At 52.2% G+C, this 20,031-nt stretch overlaps 2 protein-coding genes and 1 long non-coding RNA gene across 14 annotated transcripts in view; 1 reads left to right on the top strand and 2 right to left on the bottom strand.

Moving 5' to 3' along the window:
• The first annotated feature begins 5,136 nt into the window (after positions 1 to 5,136).
• Positions 5,137 to 13,446, top strand: LITAFD (LITAF domain containing). 7 transcript variants are annotated; one of them, XM_072942239.1, is made up of 6 exons: positions 5,137 to 5,292; positions 5,491 to 5,573; positions 6,130 to 6,390; positions 6,851 to 7,043; positions 12,974 to 13,118; positions 13,318 to 13,446. In XM_072942239.1, the coding sequence occupies exons 4-6, from the start codon at positions 6,986 to 6,988 to the stop codon at positions 13,424 to 13,426; spliced, it is 312 nt and encodes a 103-aa protein (XP_072798340.1). In that variant the 5' UTR covers positions 5,137 to 5,292; positions 5,491 to 5,573; positions 6,130 to 6,390; positions 6,851 to 6,985; the 3' UTR covers positions 13,427 to 13,446. The 7 variants fall into 7 exon arrangements, with proteins under 7 accessions (XP_072798340.1, XP_072798341.1, XP_072798335.1 ...); XM_072942240.1 differs by having other exon boundaries at positions 6,851 to 7,163; positions 12,979 to 13,118; XM_072942234.1 differs by lacking the exons at positions 6,130 to 6,390; positions 6,851 to 7,043 and adding an exon at positions 10,858 to 10,914 and having other exon boundaries at positions 5,491 to 5,886; positions 12,979 to 13,118.
• On the bottom strand, positions 5,508 to 9,590 carry LOC140687034 (uncharacterized). Its single transcript, XR_012061053.1, has 3 exons — positions 8,924 to 9,590; positions 6,985 to 7,071; positions 5,508 to 5,872 (listed from the first exon to the last, which is right to left on the bottom strand). It is a non-coding gene; the product is annotated as an uncharacterized lncRNA (long non-coding RNA).
• A 5,923-nt stretch (positions 13,447 to 19,369) lies between the features above and the next one.
• The window catches only part of USP7 (ubiquitin specific peptidase 7), a 55,205-nt gene continuing 54,543 nt past the window's right edge, over positions 19,370 to 20,031 (bottom strand). For all 6 annotated transcript variants that reach the window (XM_031687219.2, XM_072942229.1, XM_072942228.1 and 3 more), the window contains one exon: positions 19,370 to 19,941. In XM_031687219.2, the coding sequence (XP_031543079.2) occupies positions 19,835 to 19,941 (107 nt within the window). In that variant the 3' untranslated portion in view covers positions 19,370 to 19,834. The remainder of the gene's footprint in view (positions 19,942 to 20,031) is intronic.

Genomic DNA, 20,031 nt, shown 5'->3' with positions numbered 1-20,031 from the left:
CAAACAGAACATACATATTATATACAAACATATACCCAAAATTGAGTTATTGTTAACTCAATAACAAAACAAAACAAAAAAAACAACTAAATAAAAAAATGGGTAGAAGACCTAAACAGACATTTCTCCAATGAAGACAGACAGATGGCCCGTAAGTACATGAAAAGATGCTCAAAATTGCTAATTATTGGCGAAATGCATATCAAAACTATGAGGTATCACCTCACACCAGTCAGAATGGTCATCATTAAAAAGTCCACAAATGATAAATGCTAGAGAAAGTGCGGAGAAAAAGAAATCCTCCTACACTGTTAGTGGGAATGTAATTTGGTGCAGCCATTATGGAAAATAGTATGGAGATTCCTTTAAAAAAGTGAAAATAGACTTACCCTGTGTAATCCAGCAATCCCACTCCTGGGCATATATCTGGAGAAAATTCCAGTTCAAAAAATACATGCACCCTAATGCTCATAGCAGCTCTATTTACAATAATCAAGACATGGAAGCAATCTAAATGTCCATCAACAGATGATTGGATAAAGAAGTTGTGGTGTATATATACAATGGAATATGACTCCACCATAAAAAATAATAAAATAAGGCCATTTGCAGCAACACGGATGGACCTAAAGCTTATTATACTAAGTGAAGTGAGACAGAGAAAGACAAATATCATATAATATCACTTCTATGTGGAATCTTTAAAAATGACAAAAATGAAAAAAAAAGACAAAAATGAACAGATTTACAAAACAGAAAGAGACTCACAGACAGAAAACAAACTTATGGTCACCAAAGGGGAAAGCTGGAGTCCGGGGAGAAGGGATAAATTGGGAGTTTGGGATTAGCAGGTACTAACTACTATAAACAGAATATATAAACAACAAGGTCCTACTGGATAGCACCCGGACCCATATTCAATAGCTTGGAATAACCTATAATGAAAAAGAATATGAAAAAGAATATATAACATCAGCCCACCACTTTGGCCCCATCTGATGGCACTGGCCTAGCAGCCAGACTTGAGCTAATGGCTGATGAGGGGATATGGCCTAAATGTTCTGCCCAACAAGGCCCAATCAGCCAGCCAGCTGGCCAGCCAGCTATCTGACAAATATTTATGGTACATGTTCTCTTCTCCAAGCCCTGGGCTAAACAAACCTCTCGTGGGTCCTGCCCCCTGCAGTGTTACACTCTAATAGGGGAGGCAGATATTAAACCAGTAATCACACAATGGTACAAAAATCGCACAGTGACTCACAGCAGGGACAGGCATGGTGCTGGAGGAGCCAGGAGAGACTTCTCTGGAAAGTGCTGATTGACATGAGATCATCTAGAAGATCAGGAATTAAACAGACAAAGGAAAGGACATCCCTGAGAGAGGTAAGAGCACATGCAAAGGCCCTGAGGTGGGAAGGGGCAGGGTGGGGCTAAACCAGAAAGAGAGAAAATGGCATGTGGGGTGACATGGTAGTTGTCAGAATGGGTTAAATTTGTGGGTCTCAATTAAGGAGCAATTGCATCAGGTAAGGGCTTAAAGCACGGATAGATGGAGACTTCTCCCTCCAAAGAGTACCTCACATCCACTCACCTGTACCCATTTCTTCCCACCATAACTTGGGCCCTGACTATCTCCCCAGGAGCAGCAGCCTCCACCCTATCCCTTCTGCCTCCCCCTAATATCCATGCCCTCACTCCAGTTTTCCATGCAGCAGGCAGAATGATCTTTCAAAAGCATAAATCTAACCATTGCTAAAGAAAAAAATTACTCATGACACTTGTTCAAAGAGTAAGGCAGATTTTGTTCAGGACTATTGCAGTGGTATAGGGACTCGCAATGGGGAGTGAGGGACAGAGATTGGGCCCAACTCCAAATGCAGCAAGGAAAAGTGGAAATTTATAGCCAGGGGGTTTTGGGGGCCTGGTGGATGGAAAATTACTAAGAAGGAAGGAAATATCACAGGTCAAGGGGGATTCTGGCTAAACTGAACTAGCAGGAGTCTTGCTGAAGGCAAGTCAAGTGAGCAGACATCACCTGGGGGGAGGTGGAGGGTGAGAAATTTGGTCAGGTATTGAAGGTGCAGGATTCTGCTAAACCAATGTGACAAGATTCTTCTTAAAACTGTACTCTACAAGGTCAGAGACAGAAGCACAAGGCCGAGCCTAGTAGCGCAGAGGACTCAGAGGAGCCTAAAGTTTCGTCAGGGAGAGAATCTTTGTCACCATGTCCTCCCCTGCTCAAAACCCTTCAGTACTTCCTTGTTCCTCATTAAAGAAAACCTACACTCTTCTGCTGTAACACTTCAGATTTGACTTAATTGAATATAAGTAACGCTCCAATTAGAAGCTTATGCAAGCTGGAGGTTTGTATCTCTGTCATGTATAAGAAGCCTGGGGTTGACTCCTCAGGTCTAGAGTCCTCAGGGACTCGGGTGTCTCTTATTCTCTTGCTCCACAATCCTTTAACAAACATGTGTCAGCTAACCACAAGGTTGCCTCATGATCCAAAATGGCTGCAGAAACTCCAGCCATCACACATCAGCAAATTCATTTAGAGGGGAGAGGCAAAAGAGGGCCCCCTCATCCCTTAAGTCTCAGATACCTTGTTAAAAGAAGTTCCACACCTCCCTGGGCTCCCCTGAGAGTTCTCATCTAAACCCTTAATTATTTTGTCTACCAGTGAATTTTCTGTCTCCCCAGTAGGCCATAACTTTGGCAACACAAAACATTGTCCACTGGGCTCAGCTCACTCGTATGTCAAGTGCCCAGCTCTGCAGAGTACTCCCTAGAAGTACTCTTGAATCAGTGACTGAATTCCCCAGCGGGATGAAACGTATCTGGGCACGAAACTGGAAGCTGTTTCTTACCAGACCTCTTTCCTCATTTCCGGTATCTCCAAACTCACAGAAATGCTGACTCAGGGAATTTGAGCATATCTCTTTCTTTGTCCTGCCCCGAGGCTTCCAGGAGGAGTTTCAGCTGAAGATGCTTCAGTGAAGTCTTAACAGAGGTGGGAAGGGCATTCCAGGCAGGGGATTTGCATTACTCCTCCCTCCCTGCCAGCTCAGAGAGGTGCAGCAGCTCAGCTCAGAGGGCATTTGGGAATGAGGTAGGGCATGGATATTCCTTCAAATGACCCAGAGTAGCCCTGGCGTGGAGAACGAAGGGCCGTGGTTTTGGAGGTGCTGGGATGCTGGGTAGCCTTGCTTGACGAAGAATCACTGACATCCACATAGCGCCCAGCACCCCACCCTACATATCAGCAGATTATCACCTAGAATTGTCCCCCTGCCCCCACACAACCACATCTCCCCCACTGGCAATATCCGCACCAGAGTGGCACACGTGTTACAACCAACAACTGACACATCGTTATCATCCAGCCTCCACCTGCTCCCTGTGATCAAATCCGGCCATCCTTTTCTTTGTAGCTTCTGGGGTTTTCACATTGCTGCTAAACTTAGACAAAGATTCTGTGGCATTTCCTGTTTCCTTCTCATTCTTTCATCATTTTGAGAAGCCACATTACATCTTTACATCTTCGGGAACATGTTTTGGTGAGCTGGGTGAGTGGCCCCATCCAGCTGTGTTGAGCCAGGAGTGCAGCTGTGGGACCAGATGGTGGGTGAACTTGACTCTGCCAGTGTCCGGATCTGGGGGACACATCTTCCCCTGCGTCTTCCCAGGCTTCCTCTCCCCAGTCATTACAGCTCAACTGAGGGGACCCTCCGCCCACCCTGAGCGAAGTGCGGAAATGACCCCACCCACGTCAGTCCTATCACCCACCAGCATTTCACCCTTCTCCCCACATCTGTCTTTGACATCTGTGTCCCCCACTAACACACGGGCTCCCTAAGGCAGGCACCTCGTCTGCCTTGTAAATACATGTTGAAGAACACGGGCGGTGGCAGTGTCGTGGGGTTTAGCTAGGCCAACCACAGTGGGGGGGTCTGGAGGATGACTCAGTTTCCCCTTCTGTAAAATGGCACTGGAAGGGCCTACAGTTGAGAATGAGCTGGAAACTCCACCCTGGGCCAGGTGGGAGGCCGGTGGAGGTGGGGGCCTGCCCTCTGCCCTGCTCCATCTGGGCTGACGCACTCCAGGCAGCTCTGGGGCTGGAACCCATTCAGGGTGAGGTTCAAGAGGGCCGGCTGAAGGTGCTGGCTGAAGGAAGGAAAAGAGGGCCCAGGAGCTCACCCCACATGCAGACCACCCCTCCTACATGGTCATGGATACAGACACGCTAAGTCCCAGACACACAGCCCACCCAAGATGCTTGGAGGTTCACACACACACACACACACACAAACATCTCCACACACAAACCTGCATTGCACACAAACACTCCATGCAGATCAGATACTGATGCACACACACACACAAAGAGGAGCAGATAAGACGCACATCACACAAAACACCAACATCACACACACACACACCACCCCCCATGCAAACACACATAGATGGGAACATGCATGACCACACACTCTCCCATCACACAGTACCCTGGGTTCTCCCCCACACTCCAGACCCCAAGAGCTTTCTCAGTCTAGAAACAGTCCTCCTCCAGGCAGGCCTCAGGGGTCAGCCCCAGAGTTGTGAGGGCAGAGAATGGAAGGCAGACATCAAGGAAGTAGTCACACACACACACACACACACACACACACACACACCCCATCTGGGATGCCAGCTCTTCAGAGGGAGGGCTTCCTTTGGTATCCAGGGGACAAGAATTCCCCCCTCTCTTCCCCTCCAGTAAGCAGTGGGGTTTGGAGGTGGGGGGCACTGACCACAGCCCATCCACCTCCCACACCTCCTGCCCCCAGCTCCCCACAAGCTGGGAGGAAGAGAAAGCAGACAGGGTGGTTGGCAGAGCTGGAAATTCAGCCCAGAGAGGTTAGGGGATGTCCCAGTGTGACCCAGCAGTTCCCATCAAGGGCTCAGGGCCCCCTTTGCAGACAGAGCAGATGCGGCCTATCTGATGGGCAAGAGGAGAGGGAAGGGAGGGCTCTCGGGACGCACAGCCCCTCCCCAGGCTGGAGCTTCTCCAGCCGCCCTCCCCTGTCTCCTCAGCAACCCAGCCCCGCCTCCCCATCACTTGCATAACAATTACAGTTACCACTCATTCCTCCGGATTCCTTCCTTCTTATCTCATCGCTTCCCTGCAGGAGCTGGGCTCTTCTGGGAAGAGGATGAGCAGGAAGGGAAAAAGAAGTTCCACCTTTTTCCCTTCAGCGGCCCCAGCTTCAGAGTCTTCCTTACTGCTCGAGAAGAAAGCATAGACCAGAGAGGGTGAGTTAGGTGCCCAGGGTGACCAGCAGGAGAGGACTGGGGTCTCTCAGGACTCCCAGCTGCCAAAACTCCAGGCTCACTCCATCCTAAGATGGTCTGTCCCCTGCTTGGCTTTGGGGCTCTGCTTATTTAATTCATTATTGTTATGATTAGTGTTATTATTAATTGCTAACTCACCACAAGCTTTCTATGTGCCAGGCACAGGGCTACGTACGTCACACGGATTTCTTTCATTCATCATCCAAGCAACAAATCGTTATCAAGGATCGACTATGTCCCAGGTGCCGCGCTAGGCACTGGGGAGACAGCTGTGAACAACATGGGTGAAGTCCCTACCCTCACAGAGCTGAGGGTTTGGGGGCAACAGACAGTGATCAAGTAAACAAATGCAGGAGTCAGTCAGTTGCCAGGCAGAGGGGACTGCTGTCAGGCTGAACCAGGTGGCGTGGTGGAGGGTGGCTGGTTCCTCTCGTCCGGGGGTCCATGGCAGCCCTCCACGAGGAAGCAGCACGTGAGCTGAGTTTGCCGGTGCAAATGAGCCATAGGATATCTCAGGAAAGAGCATTCCACGCGGCAGGAGCTGCAAGTGCAAAGGTGGGGTTAGGGGGCAGGATGGAATGAACAGAAAATATGCATGGGTGAAGGATCGGCCAGCAGGGAAAAACTGTCCCATTGAGTTTTCATAACACTCTTAGCAGGAAGATGTATTAGTATTATTAGACCCATTTTATAGAGAAGGAAACTGAGGCTCAGAGAGGCAAAGACACCTGCCTGGAGTCACACAGCTGGGAGCGACACCGCCCAAGCTTTAACCACCTTCTTCCTCCTCCATGCCAGGCTTATTCTGGGATGCGATGATTAAAAACAACAACAAAAGAGGCCCCCAGGAATCCTGAGCCGCTCAGAGAACTGATCCTCAGGGCAGAGGCCCAGGAGCAGCCCAGCCAGGCCTCATGGCTCCCGGTAGGGCCCTGCACCTGGGTGCAGAGGGCCTGGGTCTATCCCAGCTCCCCTACAGCCTCACGCTGAGGCCTTGAGCTGGCCGCAAGCCCTCTCTCAAGCCTCCTCACTCCTTGCAGCCTAGCCAGAGGCTCTGAGGTGAGACAGGAGCCCTCAGCCCCAGGCCAGCCCTAAAGGGAGGGTGGGAGGGGCGGCCCTGCTCCCCTCACCCCCGGCCCTCCCCGCCCAGGATGGGAACCTCTTCGCCCAGCAGAGCTTGGGAGGGAGGAAGCGAGTCTGACTCGCGCAGCCTAGTGCTGCCCCCTGGTGGCGGTGGCCGGGATGGTCGGAGCCCGAGAACATTGGCTCCCTTTCATTCTCCTTCAAAGCGCCCCAGTTCAGATGTGGGATTTCAGCCCTGCGTTAGGGGGACTGCCTCCTCAAAATCTCCGGAGAAGGCAGTCCCTAACCCCATCCCAAGATGTATAACCTCAAGTCTATACAAAGCCCCCGAGCCCTGTGGTGTGAAATCTGGGGAATTTAAAGCCGAATGGGGTGGGCTGTGATGAGTGAAGCACCCAGTTCTTTCGTTCATTCATTCATTCATTCATTCACCCAGTCAATCTATATTAATGGAGCACCTCCTCCATGCGGCCGCTGGGGGATGCATCAGGACAGTAAGCAGCTATCAAATCTTGGACACCAATACACATAGGGACAGAGTGAGAAGAGGGGGCAAGAGTGATACATCACCATGTGGAGGCAAAAGAGACTGAGCATGAACGCAAAGCTGGCTGTTTCAAGACTCTCAGGTGTGGACGCCACGGAACTGATAAAAAGCTGGAGAGAGAAGGTGGAAGGGTGAGAGTGAGATGGTGCTGGAACCAGGCCCTGACCTCAGAAGAGGCATCTCTTACTTCCATGAAGACAAGGTCTCTGTGGGAATTAGGGAAGGGCTTCCCCAAGATGCCTTTTTCCCATCAGCTGAAAAACGGTTGTAACAATTCACAGATCTGCCATGTTTGTGATGTAAGTGGCACTTGGCGTGCCGTGTGCACCTGACTTCTGCTTTCACAGGTGGCACCTCCACTTTAACCGCACCTCACAGCTTGGCTTGTTTCAGAACTTCAAATAAATAGGATCACAGGAGACATACTCTTTTTTCAGGGGTGTAGATATTTATTTAAATGAAGGTGCTGAGAATCGAACCTAGGACCTTGTGCATGCTAAGCATGCGCTCTGCCACTGAGCTGTACTCTGCCCCCCACCCCGAGCAGACATACTCTTGTAAGTCAGGTTTGTTTTACTCAAAATCATTTGTTGGGATGTATTCATCTTGCTGAGTACATCAATAGTTCATTCCTTTCATCTCACTGAGCAGAGTCCCTTGGTATAAATGTATACAATATGCTGATCCATCCACCTGCTGAAAAATATTTGGGTTGTTTCTAAATTTGGGGCTATTAGGAATCAAGCTACTATGAATTTTCTCATACAGGTCTTTTTTTGAACATAGATTTTTTCATTTCTCCTGGGTTAAAACCTGGAAATGGGATTGCTGGTCCCAGGTGGGTGTGTGTTTGCCTTCATGAGAAACTGCCAGTTTTCCAAAGTAATGAACCATTTTACATTCACACCAGCTATGCAGGAGGGTTCTAGTTGTTCTGCATGCTTGTAAACACTTGGAATTGTCTGTTTTTAAAAATTTAACCAGTGGTACCTATGATTTTAAATTTGTGTTTCCTAGGTGAACAGGGACACTACGCATCTTTGCATGTCTGTATTGACCATTTCTAGATTTTCTTTAGTGAATTGTCTGTGTCTTTTGCCCACTTTTAATACTGAGTTTTTTAAACTTATTTTTTTAATTACTGAGCTAAAAGGAGCTCTTTTGCATTCTGGATACCTGTCCTTTGTTACATATATGGACTGCAAATACTTTCTTCCATCCTGTAGCTTGCCTTTTTATTGTAGCTAAGATATCTTTTGAGAAGCAGGTGCTTTGATGAAGTCGTCTTTCAAATTTTTTTTTTTTGTAGCTTGTACTTCATGCCCCGTGTGAGAAATCTTGATATACAATCACATTCGTTGGTTTTCAGTTGCTTTCCGTTTCTCGGTGTTGCTTTTTCCTTTTCGAGGTACTTCCTTTTTAATTAGCAAACATAATGATATGGTTCCAAAGTCACATCTATAAACAAGGCACATTTAGAGAGGACCAGCCTGCTTCCATCCTGTCTTCCTCAACATTAACCATTTTAGTTCTTAATTTCTAAGAAGAAATAAAAGAAGAATTATCTCCCTCTTTGTGTCCTTAAATTAAAAAAATAGTGCTATTCTTGACAATATATCCAGGAGAGACTGCTCTGTAATAATACATGGACATTTTCCTCTTTCTTTTTTCTCTCTCTTTTTCCCCTTCTTTTCTTTCTTCCTCCATTTTTGGTAGCTGCAGGGTAGCCATATGAATGGATATTTGGATTATTTTTAGATTTTTGCTGCTGCATAGAATAGCGCTGTACCTAGGTCATCTGCTATTTTTGCTAGTCTATCTTTAGGATGGATTTCTAGAAATAGTATTGCCGGGTCAAAGGGTCCCACATCTATACCTCTGTTTGATGTCACCAAATCCCCCGTATAGTGTTTGCGTGGGAAAGCCTGTCCCCCTGTCCCCACCGCCCGCCCCTGGACTCACCATAACTTTTGGTTTCTGCCGATCTGATAGACAAGCAGGGCGGTGTTGGACGCTCCCCAGTATCTGGGGGTATAATGAGAAGCCACGGTCCAGTGCACAAAGCTCGCTCTGTGCCTTTTGTTTGTGCAAATCCTGGCTTTGCCCCTCCCGGCTGTGACTCCAGTTAGAGCGCTGAGCCAGCCCCGGCATGGAGCTACCCTCTACAAACGGGACAGTCCCTTCTGGCTGTTTCAGGCCACTGATCGTTTCAGATACAAATGCCAGCCTCACTCCCTGTACCTGAGCCCAACCCATAAGTTGGGTTATGGTATTCGATTCTATAACAACCCTATAGGGCAGGTAAGTTGGGGATGGAGGGTTAGAGAGAGTTAGGACTTGCCCAACCTCATAGCTACAAAAGGAGGAGAGGCTGGTGGACTTGGGGGAAGACACAGAGACAGATGCGTGTACAGGCGTGTTCACATGTGTGCACATACTCATGTGCATGTGTATGTGTCTCTGTGTATATACGTGTGTGTATATATGTGTGTGCTTACCTGTGTACACACCCCCCTCTGCACTTCTAAAGAAGACATGAGCATCCGCAAAGTGAGGCTAATTCCCTCAGGATGAATTCCTCACAGCAGAATCGCTCACTGTAATCAGATCCATATTTTTAAGGCTCCCACCCTGCCCCCTGCCCCTTGCCCCCTGCGCCCACCTGGGTTTCGCTCAGCCCACAGTGTGGGGAGGTAGGGCCTGGAGACCTTCAGGGGCTCCACGGTCTGAGCTCATGGAGGCCCCACCCCCTCCTCCAGAGAGTGAGGACGCAGCCCACCCTCTGGCCACTGTGAGGACACACATCACAATGGCTGTTCCACCTCAGCCAAGCCCAGCAGGAGGTCGTGGGGGCAGCCTGCAGTCGTCCCTCACGGACGGCCAGGCCAGGCAATGGGGACTTCCAGAGACAAGCGCTTGCCCTTGCAGAACTTGGAACCCAGCCCTGCCCCGCCACCGATGCTGGAACAGAGGATGCTGCCTGGGTCCCCAAGAGGGAAACTCCCCCAGGGTAAGGGTCCACTCCTTTAGGTGACACATGGATTGTGGGGCCCTCGGGAAGTGGCAGGGAGATAATGGGTCCCCTTGCTGAACTGGGGCTGAGTCTGAGCCTCACCTCCCCAAGGCCCACTGCCTCCACCAACTTGGGGATTATGAGGCCCGATGGGGACAAGGTGGGGCCTCCCACATCCTATGCCCTCTTAAAGTGTCACAAGACTAACTATGCTTCCATATCAGGTATGACCTGCCCCTCCTCCGCCAGCATCCCGGGGGACCAGAGACAACCCAGAATGACCACGGGTTGGGGAAAGGTTGGGGTGGGGGCCTGGCCATGCTGCTATAGTCTTAGGTAAGTCACTGATCTCTTTTCTGGTGTGGAAATCGGTTGAGAGGATTAAAAGAGCTGATGGTTGCTGTAGGACCAGGGAGCTACTAACTCAGTATGAGATCAGAAGGACTTTCCAGCTGGTAGTCCTGGGCCAGGTACTTAATGCCTGAACTTTAGTCTCTGCACCTGTAAAATGGGTACAAAACCCAGCCCTAAGCAGGGTTCTGGGGACCAGATGGGTGTGAAACCACCTCCTATGCCACAGAGTCTAGACTGTGAGGCGAGAAGTGGGGAGGGGCATCCTGTCCTCTGGCCGACCTCAATCTGGGAGGAGGCATTGTGTGGGGAGAGCCCAGGCACCCCCCCAAGCCTAGAGGCTCCTCTCCTGGGAAAGGCAGGTCCTGGTGCGAAGTCCCGAGTGGTTCCCAGTAAAAACACGCAGGGTCCCCATCCATCACCGACACTGTCATTAAAATTATAGGGCCCCATCCTCCCCTCCCCTAGACCACAATCTGAGTACCCCGGATCCCAGAAGTCCTTGCCCAAACAGTCTTGCGTTTGCTTCCAGGACGTGGGAGTGGACGCTTCCCAAGGCCCTGAGAGCTGGCTGGGGGGGACTACTGAGGTGAGGGGCAGAGCTTCGTGTCCACACCCTGTGACAGGCCCTCTGTAGGTCAGGAATGAGCCAGGCTGGGAAGGATGGAGGCGGGCCTGGGGCCCAAACAGTTCTTCAGAAGGAGCAGATGGAATGCTGCCCCTTTTGGAGCCGTCCTGACCAGAGGCAAGGGACACTGAGTAGCATGTGCCCCGGAGGCAGGCGTACTTAAGTCCCATTCTTGATTCTGATGCCTATTTACTGGGTGACCTCAGGCAAGTTACTTCACCTCTCTGAGCCTAGCCTCTACATTGGCAAAGTTGGAATAATGCCACAGAGCTACGTGGCTGGTATTTTGGCAAAAGTAAATGGAGTGAGACATGTTTAGCACAGAGTTTGGCACGTAATAAATGCTTGATGTAAAAGGAAAAAAGGAAGGAGAGAGAGAGATTATGGAGCCCTGTGCTATTTCTGCATCCTCAGGCTCCTGGCCTTGCCTCCAGAAAGACCTTACATCCTAGGACAATGAGGGCAGGACTCATCAGAAATGCCTGGGTTCAAATCTCAGCTCCTCTATCTACCAGCTAAACCACCACCGGCAAGGTGATCCATCCCTGCAGGCCTCAGCTTTCTCTCCTGTAAAATGGGGAGATCTCTCCCCCTCAGACTGGCCACGTTTTCACCTCAGCGTCTGACATGGATTCAACCTTCAGATTTGAGGGTGTTTTCCCTTCTTTTCCCCTAAAGAGCCTCCTCCTCCCTACTTCTCTCCACCTGCTGGAACTGGAGCCCCTTCCCTGATGTAGCCCCTGCCTCCACCCCTCGGGCTTTCTCTGTCTCACTCAGCACTGCCCTGACCACTCACCAAGACTCCTCCTCCAGGAAGTCCTCCTCCCTGCCCCCACAACTGTGTGACTCCCACATTGCCAGCGCGCCGGGAGCCCTTCTCTCCGGTGTGGTCATTGCTGGAGGGGCTGGTGCTCAGAGTAGGAAATGTTTATGCAATGAAATCCTGTTCTCAACTCTGCAAATCCCAGCCCCAACAAATCCCATGGGATCTGGGCTTTGGGGGTATTTTTAAACAAAAAGTTTGAGAATGCTGGGTTGGGTTGTAAACTCTCAGTGGGGAGGACACCGTTAGAACCATGGGTCTCCTCCTTCTCATGTATATAATTCTTCCCTTTGTTTTCTGCCAAACTGGGGGTGGGGGCGGCACCCCTCCCAAACCAGGCCCTGGCTCTACAAACCCCAGCACCCCCTCACCTGGGCCCCAGAGGAAACCAAAGTCTGTAATGGTCACATGCCCCTCGTCATGGCTCCAGATGGTCCACCCAGACCAGACCCTGACCTTCCGTCTAGAGCATGAGAGCTCTCTGAATCGTGTTTTAACAAAATATTCCGCCAGCACTGAAGACCTCCCTTCTCTGCACACCCAAGGTTGTAGAAATGGCTGCAGTGTTTAAAATAGCTAAGTACACCTTTTTTCGGTCCCACCAGACCAAGGCCAGAGGGAGAGATACCAACAGGAAGGTGGGGGGGGCTGTTTTCTCTTTCACGCTTTTGCTTTACCAAGGGTATCACCTAGAGCTTTTCAGTTGCAGGGTTCTAAGCTGATGCTAACTTAAACACACTCAAAGGGGAATGTATGCAGGGGCGGTGGCAGGGGGAGTGGGTAGAGCTCAGTGGTAGAGCGCCTGCCTAGCATGCACGAGGTCCTGGGTTCAATCCCCAGTACCTCCATCAAAAAAAAAATAAATAAATAAATAAATAAACCAAATTACCACCCCCTTTCCCCCTATAGGTAGGAGATCCTGGGGAGCTCACTGAGCTGAGTTTGGCCCAGTTCCAAACCAGCGACGCCCCCAAGTTCCCTAGTGCTTCATGGGTGGGAGGCTGGGAAATCTTGACTGAGGGAGGCCCCTGAGCCCTGAAGGCTGGTGGGGAGGGGATGGTGTAAAAGGGGAAATTGGACCCACCTGGACAGGCGGGGGATGCTCAGGGGAACACAGAGAATCTGCAGTGGTGGACACTGGGGATGGGGAGGATGGAGGCGTGGGGTGTGACCTGTCTCCTTTTTTGCTCCTCCAAGAACAGCTCACCAGGACCCCTAGGGTGCAGTCTCCAGTTCCAGTACAGTCCACGTGTCCGTACTGCGGAAACCACATCATCACGGCGATCACCCCGGTCCCGGGTGTCCTCACCTGGCTTCTGTGCACTGGCATCTTACTGTCCGGGTGAGTGGCTGCCTCTCACCTCCACAGGGCCCTAAGCATCAATGCGGGGGGCCTGCTGGGTTTGGGGGGGAGCTGGCAGTTTCTTAGCCCACCACGGTGGCCGGGCAGCACCAAGGACAGATGGGGCCGGGTGAGTGGGGGTCCCAGGCTTGGCTTGGCCCCAGGTGAACCCCATGGCCTGCTGCTTTCGAGGCTGCAGGTGTTTCCTGGGCTGCTGCCTCATCCCCTTCTACGTGGACAGCTTGATGGACGTGATACACCTGTGCCCTGTGTGCCAGCAAGAACTCTTCCACTACAAACGCCTGTGAAATAAATGTCGATTAAGTGACCAGTGCCGGTCCGTGTCTGTCTTGTTGGGGTTCCCCCAACCCTGCTTAGCAAAGTGATGAAGGGACTAGGGTGGTGCCCACCTGCCCTGCCCTGTGCCCTCCTGTTGCAGTGGAAGGCCAGGTGAGCACTGAGCACTTGCACATTATAGGTACTCAGTGAGCACTGGGGGAATGAATGATGTCCTGCATGGTGGCCCTCCCTCCTGCAGCTCCACCCTTTTCTGAGCCTTCGGAAACCACAGTCCACTGACCGGATCCTGTCTTTCCTGTTTCCTTACCGTCAGCTCGAGCTTCTGCACCGTCTCTGCAACTCCAGCCGGGGAGCCTGCACATCCTCACCTGGGGCTCACTTCTCACAGAGCAAGGCTCTGCCCGGCTGACCCATGACCTCCCACTGCTAAATCCCACCCCCACCCGGCACTTCTCCTTCTTTCCTACCTGCCTGGACTCTCTGCAGCCCCCGACCCTCTCTGCCCTCTCCCTTGTCCTGCGGGGGTGGGGGGGCTACGGCCACCTCCTGTGCACCCTCTCAGCACACCCTTTTGGGCTGATGTCCCCCCAGGGTCCTCACCTCCTGCATCCCACGGCCCTCCCCGGATGCCCAGCCCCCTCATCCGCCCATGCCCGCAAACCCACCAGGTCTCAAAGTCACCCCTCTTGCGGCCTCCTGGCGTGGCCCTGGTGGCTGGGGCCGGCACTGCCACCTCCCCGCAGCATGTCCTCTAATCCCGGGGCCTCCTGTCCTTTCTGCCCGGCAATGATTTCCTTCCTTCCCCGTTGTTGTCTGCCCAGCTCTTCCTGGGGTCTCCTGCCCCAGATCTTGACCGCTCCTTCCGGTCCAGCCCTTACCTGCAGCCAGTGCCTGGCACAGGGTGAGCCCAGTTAAGTTAACACGGGTGACAGTAAGTTCCTCTAGCTTGCCTAGAACTCACCATCCCCAGGACCGAACTTGTAACACGGGGTCCCTTTGAAGCTGTCTGTGGCCTGCTTCCCTCACCAACCGCGCTCCAGCCAGCCAGAGGGGAAAGCTGTCCGTCCACCCATGCATCTGCTCTCCCCCTGGCCCCTTCTGGACTGCCCTGCCCACCCCCTTCTCTCTCCGCCTGCCCCTTTCTGGCCCCACTGCTCCCTCTTGAGTCTCTGTCACTTTCCCCAGGTCCTGGTGTCCCCTGGTGGGTTCATGGGAACTGGGATTGGGCAGCAGATCTTCTCAAATATCTGTTCCCACTTCTCCACAAGAGGTTTAATCCTTAACATTCCTTCAAAGCTACCGCACAGTAGCTTTTCTGTCCTGCAAAGGCTGCTATGCTGGAATCTGGTAAATGCTGAGGACATTCAAAGGCCCCAAGTTGACTTAAGAGCCGGATCCCTCCTAGGTAAAATGTGGTCTGCCTAGGTGTGAGGTCAGGCAGGGGGTGGGCGAAAGAAAACCCAGGGGCACAAAGAAGGGATTTTAAAAAATTTTGTAAAATATAACAAATAGTATTGTTTTATCTTTTCAATTAAAATGAATTTCCTAGAGAAGGGGCAGAGAAGTTGGGGCAGAATCAAGAGGCGGAGGATAAAGTAATCAGGAGGCAGGGGCATTGACTTACGTTTTACTCAGGAAAACATGGTAGGTGCTTCACTCACTGTTAGGTTCCACACCTGGGTACTGCAGATGTGGAGGCTGAGGCCTGGGAGATGGCTGGTCCAGGTCCAATAACTAGATGGTTGGCTGGAAAGTCCGGTCTGCTGGCCTAAGACTCCTGCAGTGGTGAGGAAAGGTGCGATGGTGGGAGGGGTGTGTGTAGAGTGAAGACGGGGCCGTGGCAGCATCTCGGTGGCCTTTTCAAGTAGTCTTTGGCAGCAGGGAGGGGTCAGATGGTCAGGCCTGTGGTGCTGGTGCTGGCGGGTCGTGTCCCACCAACCAAGGGAAAAGACCAGTTCTGGGGGCAGGTTTCTCTGAGTCTGAATGTCAGCCCCAGAAAGATGTCCGGCAGCTGCCCCTCTGCCTCCTGTCCCCTCAGATGCCCCAGAGAACCAGGGGAGAGCACCTGCTTCTGAGTTGGCACCAGCTGCAGGACGGAAGCCTCAGTTTCCACATCCAAAAGGGTCCATCATGATTTTTAGGATTAGGACATGAAGCATCTGACACAAACGAGGCATCTGGCACCCGGGAACCAGCTTCTTATTTGTAATAAATCAGGACAGGGGCGCCAGGTGGAGCTGGGTGGACAAGACAGGTGGCTACCCATCTGGGTTCCATGTCAGAAGAAGGGACCAGGCGAGGATGGACGACTGAAAGGAGGCCAGGCGGGCCCACCAGCCACCACAACCCAGAGGAAGAGGTCTTGACCTGAGACTTGGTCAACGTTTGGTTTGGAGGCTCACACAGACACCAGGCCAGGCAGACGACAGTCACGGGGACACATTTTCAGAGCTCCATCTGGGGTCTGATTCTGCATCAGACTTGCTGGGTTTGACTAGGATTCCCAGAGAGGTAGGTCCACAGGCAGGAATACTCAGTCCCGTGGAAATGCAGTGCTGGTGGTGTGGGCGGCGTTCAGGCCCCACGGCACCACGATCCCCTGCCCAGCTTGGCCAGCAGCCCTCGGTGAGCCCACGGACCCATCCCCAGCCCTTTCTGAGACTGCGCAGCTTCAGCAGAGAAAACATCCCTTGCCGGTTTGTAAAAAGTCCAGACTTTTCCGCCGAAGGTTTTCTGAAGGTTCAGCAGCACAGGCCCCTGGTTCAGCGAGTGTAGGGCTGAAGGAGGGCTGTCCTCTTGGCTGAGCCCCACCAGTCCCCGTCATCCCAGGGCTTCCTCATCCACTGCCTTGGGCAAATTGACCTAAACCACTACTCGTCTCTTAACCCCTGAGGCCTCAGTTCTGGGGTCCCGAGATCTCACCACAGACCCAGGCTGGCACGCGTGGGGTCGTGACCTCATTCGCTCCCTAAGGCTTCTCCATGCTTGTGGTTTGCGTCAACTTCTGGGGCCGGCCAGGAGGGCCCAGGGCTCAGGAGGCGGCAGCGTCCTGCCTGGTGCAGCCCCTCCTTCGAGCAGGGAGGTCGGCTTGGGGCACCTGGAGAGAGGCAGTGAGTCTGAGTCTCCAGTGCAGCTCTGCACTGAGCAGGCTGGAGCCCAGCCAGGTCACTTTTTAATCAGAGTCCATGTCCTGGTACCTCTGAGCTGCTCAGACGCCTCCCTACCGGCTGCAGCGTGCTGTGCTCAACGGTGACAGCTGCCACCAGGACCGCTGACTTGGGTTTTCTGAGTCACACTGTCCCTGAAGCGTGGCCAGAGAGACAGAACGTGTCTCCCCGCTAACCCCAACAGCAGAGGAGCGGACTAGGGGCGTGGCACAGGCCGGGGCATGGCACTGGGGACCCCATTCTGCTCTTGCCAGCCTGGGGCCTTCACCAGGCTGCAGGCAGGAGGGTGAACGCGGGGGCTCTCACCTGGAGCCAAGGCTGTGCTACTGTGGCTGGAGGCGGGAGGCAGGACTTCAGGACTTCACCCTCTCTACCGCCTGCCCAGTCTGATGGGGTGATTCAACCCATGCCCCGACGGCAGCCCCAAACCTGTCAAGCTGCCCAGAACACCGGCAGCTCTGGGCCCGAATGGGCTGAAGGCACCTCCTCCGCCGGTGGGACGGGGATAGGACTGGGCTTCATGGGGGCTGAGTGTGGGTTCTCTCCCAGTATCTTAATGAACTTTTTCAACACCCATCAAATTTAGCAGATCTGCTGTGAGTGCCCATCCCTGGAGCTACCCATCACCTGTGCCCGCCCCTGGGTGGGTCACGGCGCCTCAGCTCCTAAGAGCAGGGACCTGCTGGTGGCGCCTGCAGACACCATACCGCTCAGTCTGCTCCCAGGGCCCCCGGGCCCCGGCCTCACTAGAAGTTAACGGTGGGCAGGAAGGACGGGGCGGGGCACAAGCCCTGCACCCAGTGCCGAGAGGCACTTGGGGGAACTGAGTCCTTATTTCACTTGGATCCCACCCTGTACATGAACGCCCCGTAAAGCTTCCTCTGATGGAAAGGCCGAGAAAACTCACTCCCAATCACTAGCCAGTGCTTTATATTGACTCAACGGCTCGAGGGCACTCATCACTCAAACAACCACAAAGCCAATGTCTTGGCCAAGATTAAAAGGCTAACAGACAATTTAAAGTTAAATCTGAAAATTCACTCCCTCAGCTACTTCAGTCACGTTTCAGGAGCTCCTGGGGCACCCGGCCCTCTCCCCGCCCCCAGCAGAGGAGCTACCGGGCAGTGAGCGTCAGAACGGAAAGGCAAGGCCGGCAGCAGTGCCGGTGTCGCCCACCAAGAATAATGGGCTCCACGGGTCCTCCTCGACATCTGAAGTGTGTGACTGCCAACGGAGTTTGCGCTTCTACTTCTAAAGCCATGAAGCCAGACCGCTTCTCCCGGCGTGCCGCTTCCGGTACAGGTCACGGCGACCACAAGCCCCTCGTGACGCTGCACTGTGGTTCCAAAGACCCGTGGCTCTAGGGCTGTGGATCGCCCTCAGGGTCCAGAGTGAGCAGTGTCAAAGGTGGGCCGTTCCAAGTTCCAGCCCTGCCACACGCCCATCAGGCTGATGAACTCGGACTCAACGCCGAAACTGGGAGCGAAAGTAAATCACGCAGTGCAGGCCGTCCGCATTATAGAGGCTTTTGGGAAAAGTCACTTAAAGCTTCAGTGACCTAAGACTGTAATCAGCCCTCAGCCAAAACCTAAAACCAAAAAAACTCCACAAAACCCCCTCCCCACATTTTAATGTTCAAAAAGCACATGGGGAACGATGCCGCAGGAGGGAGGAGTAGGGACCGCGCTGTTCACGGTCAGAAGGGGCCCCGACACGGTGGGAACCTGGGAAGGAAGTCACTCCAGGCAGAGACCAGCCCAGGGACCAGGAACAGCGCACCAGGCGTGGAAGGCGAGGCCACCTTCCCTGCACCACGTCCTTCCACCATTTTAATCATATTTCCGGTCATCTTATTGTATGTTCCCTCTTGGAAAATCTTCATTTCTTAAGCTTAGATGTGATGAGGCAAAAACGAGAAACACCGCCCCCCACCAACCACAACTGTGTATCAGCAATACTAGAATTGGGGGGGAAGTGTACCCCATCAAAACCTTATCACAAAGGAAAAGGTTCCCCAAGCCTCTCTGCAGGGAGAGCAGAAATCTTCCTCAACTTCCACGTCACTCACTGAGTTATAATTTTTATAGAAAATTTTATTCAACATACAACATTTTCCAGCAAAAAGGCAATATACAGGAAGAGTTGGTGTACACTGCTGCTACAGAAACAAACAAAAAATATTGGAAAAGGATGAAAAATAAGTGTGATCTGCTGAATTCTATTTTACTGCACTCAAAACTAGACACGCAGCTGGCGTCAGCTTCAAAGGAAAAGGCCGGACTGAAAGAAAACTACACACAGTGAGTATCGACATCAGTGAGTCACTCAGATCCACGCGACAAAAAGCCACCTCCTCCCAGTGGTAAATTGTACATGTTCATTCATTAAATATACAATTTCATTTTTCCTTTTTTTTCTTTTTCTTTAACTTTTTTATACAAAGTTGACAGCTTGCTAACACTAGTGGGCATGCCCTCCTTTGCTAAAAGGCCCTCCTCTGTTTCGTCTGTCCCACTGCAAGGTAAGTCTATTTATAATTTTTTCACCTGTTTGAATGAACTCTTGAGATCATCAGGTCTGCCGAGAGGCAGCATAGTACACCTTAATTGTATTTAACAGTGTTTTCAATTGAATAAAAAGACCCCCAAGTGTCTGTCAGGACCGTACTCAGAGCATCCACTTCGCGAACGGGCTGCAGGACAGCGGAGGCTGGCCGAAGTGAGACGAGTGCAGTCGGGAGACCCAGGCAGCGGGGAGACCGAGGAAGGGGCGACAATACACGAGTGAAGGAAAGAGCGCTATTTATTAGGTTGTGAGTTTCTCTGTTTGCCTTTACAGATGCACAAAAGGTCATTGAAAGTATAACTGAGGGAAACACATCGGACGAGCCTAACAGGAGACTTCCTAGCCACAGGGCAGGGCACCGGGACGGGAGGGACCAGGGGCAGCCCGTCCGCAGCACCGCGCCCACCGGCCGCTCCCCCGTGACGCTGACAGTCGCCTGGCATTGTGGTTACCATAAAATAACTCTCATTGGCATCCAAGCTTTATAAAAACACCTTCATTTTGCTCAAAAAGGGCAATCAATAGATACAGAGAAGCCAAACTGAACAGCCTCAACAAAATAAAATTAACACCAGCAGCAAATCCTCTTGCTGAAGACTTCGGACGGTGCTCATGCACCAGAGTTCTCGGCTGTTAAAGGGCACGCCCTCCGCGGTCCCGCGCCTCGCCCACCGGGTAAGGAAGTCAGTTATGGATTTTAATGGCCTTTTCAAGGTATGTGTAGCGACTCCTCTTTGGGGCTTTGTTGAAGTGGTCCAGCCCGAGCCAAGGCCGAGGGTGTGACATGTTACCTGGTGGGGAGAGAAGAACAACTCAGACCAGAAGGGGAGCCTTTGAAACCTCAGGAGCAGAGCTGGCCCCCCTCTCCCGGGGGGGTCCCG

This window comes from Vicugna pacos, chromosome 18 (assembly GCF_048564905.1).
Source record: "Vicugna pacos chromosome 18, VicPac4, whole genome shotgun sequence".
NCBI classification, from domain to species: Eukaryota; Metazoa; Chordata; class Mammalia; order Artiodactyla; family Camelidae; genus Vicugna; species Vicugna pacos.
Note: the sequence above shows the minus strand (reverse complement) of the source record. Positions and strands in the feature narration are given on the sequence as shown.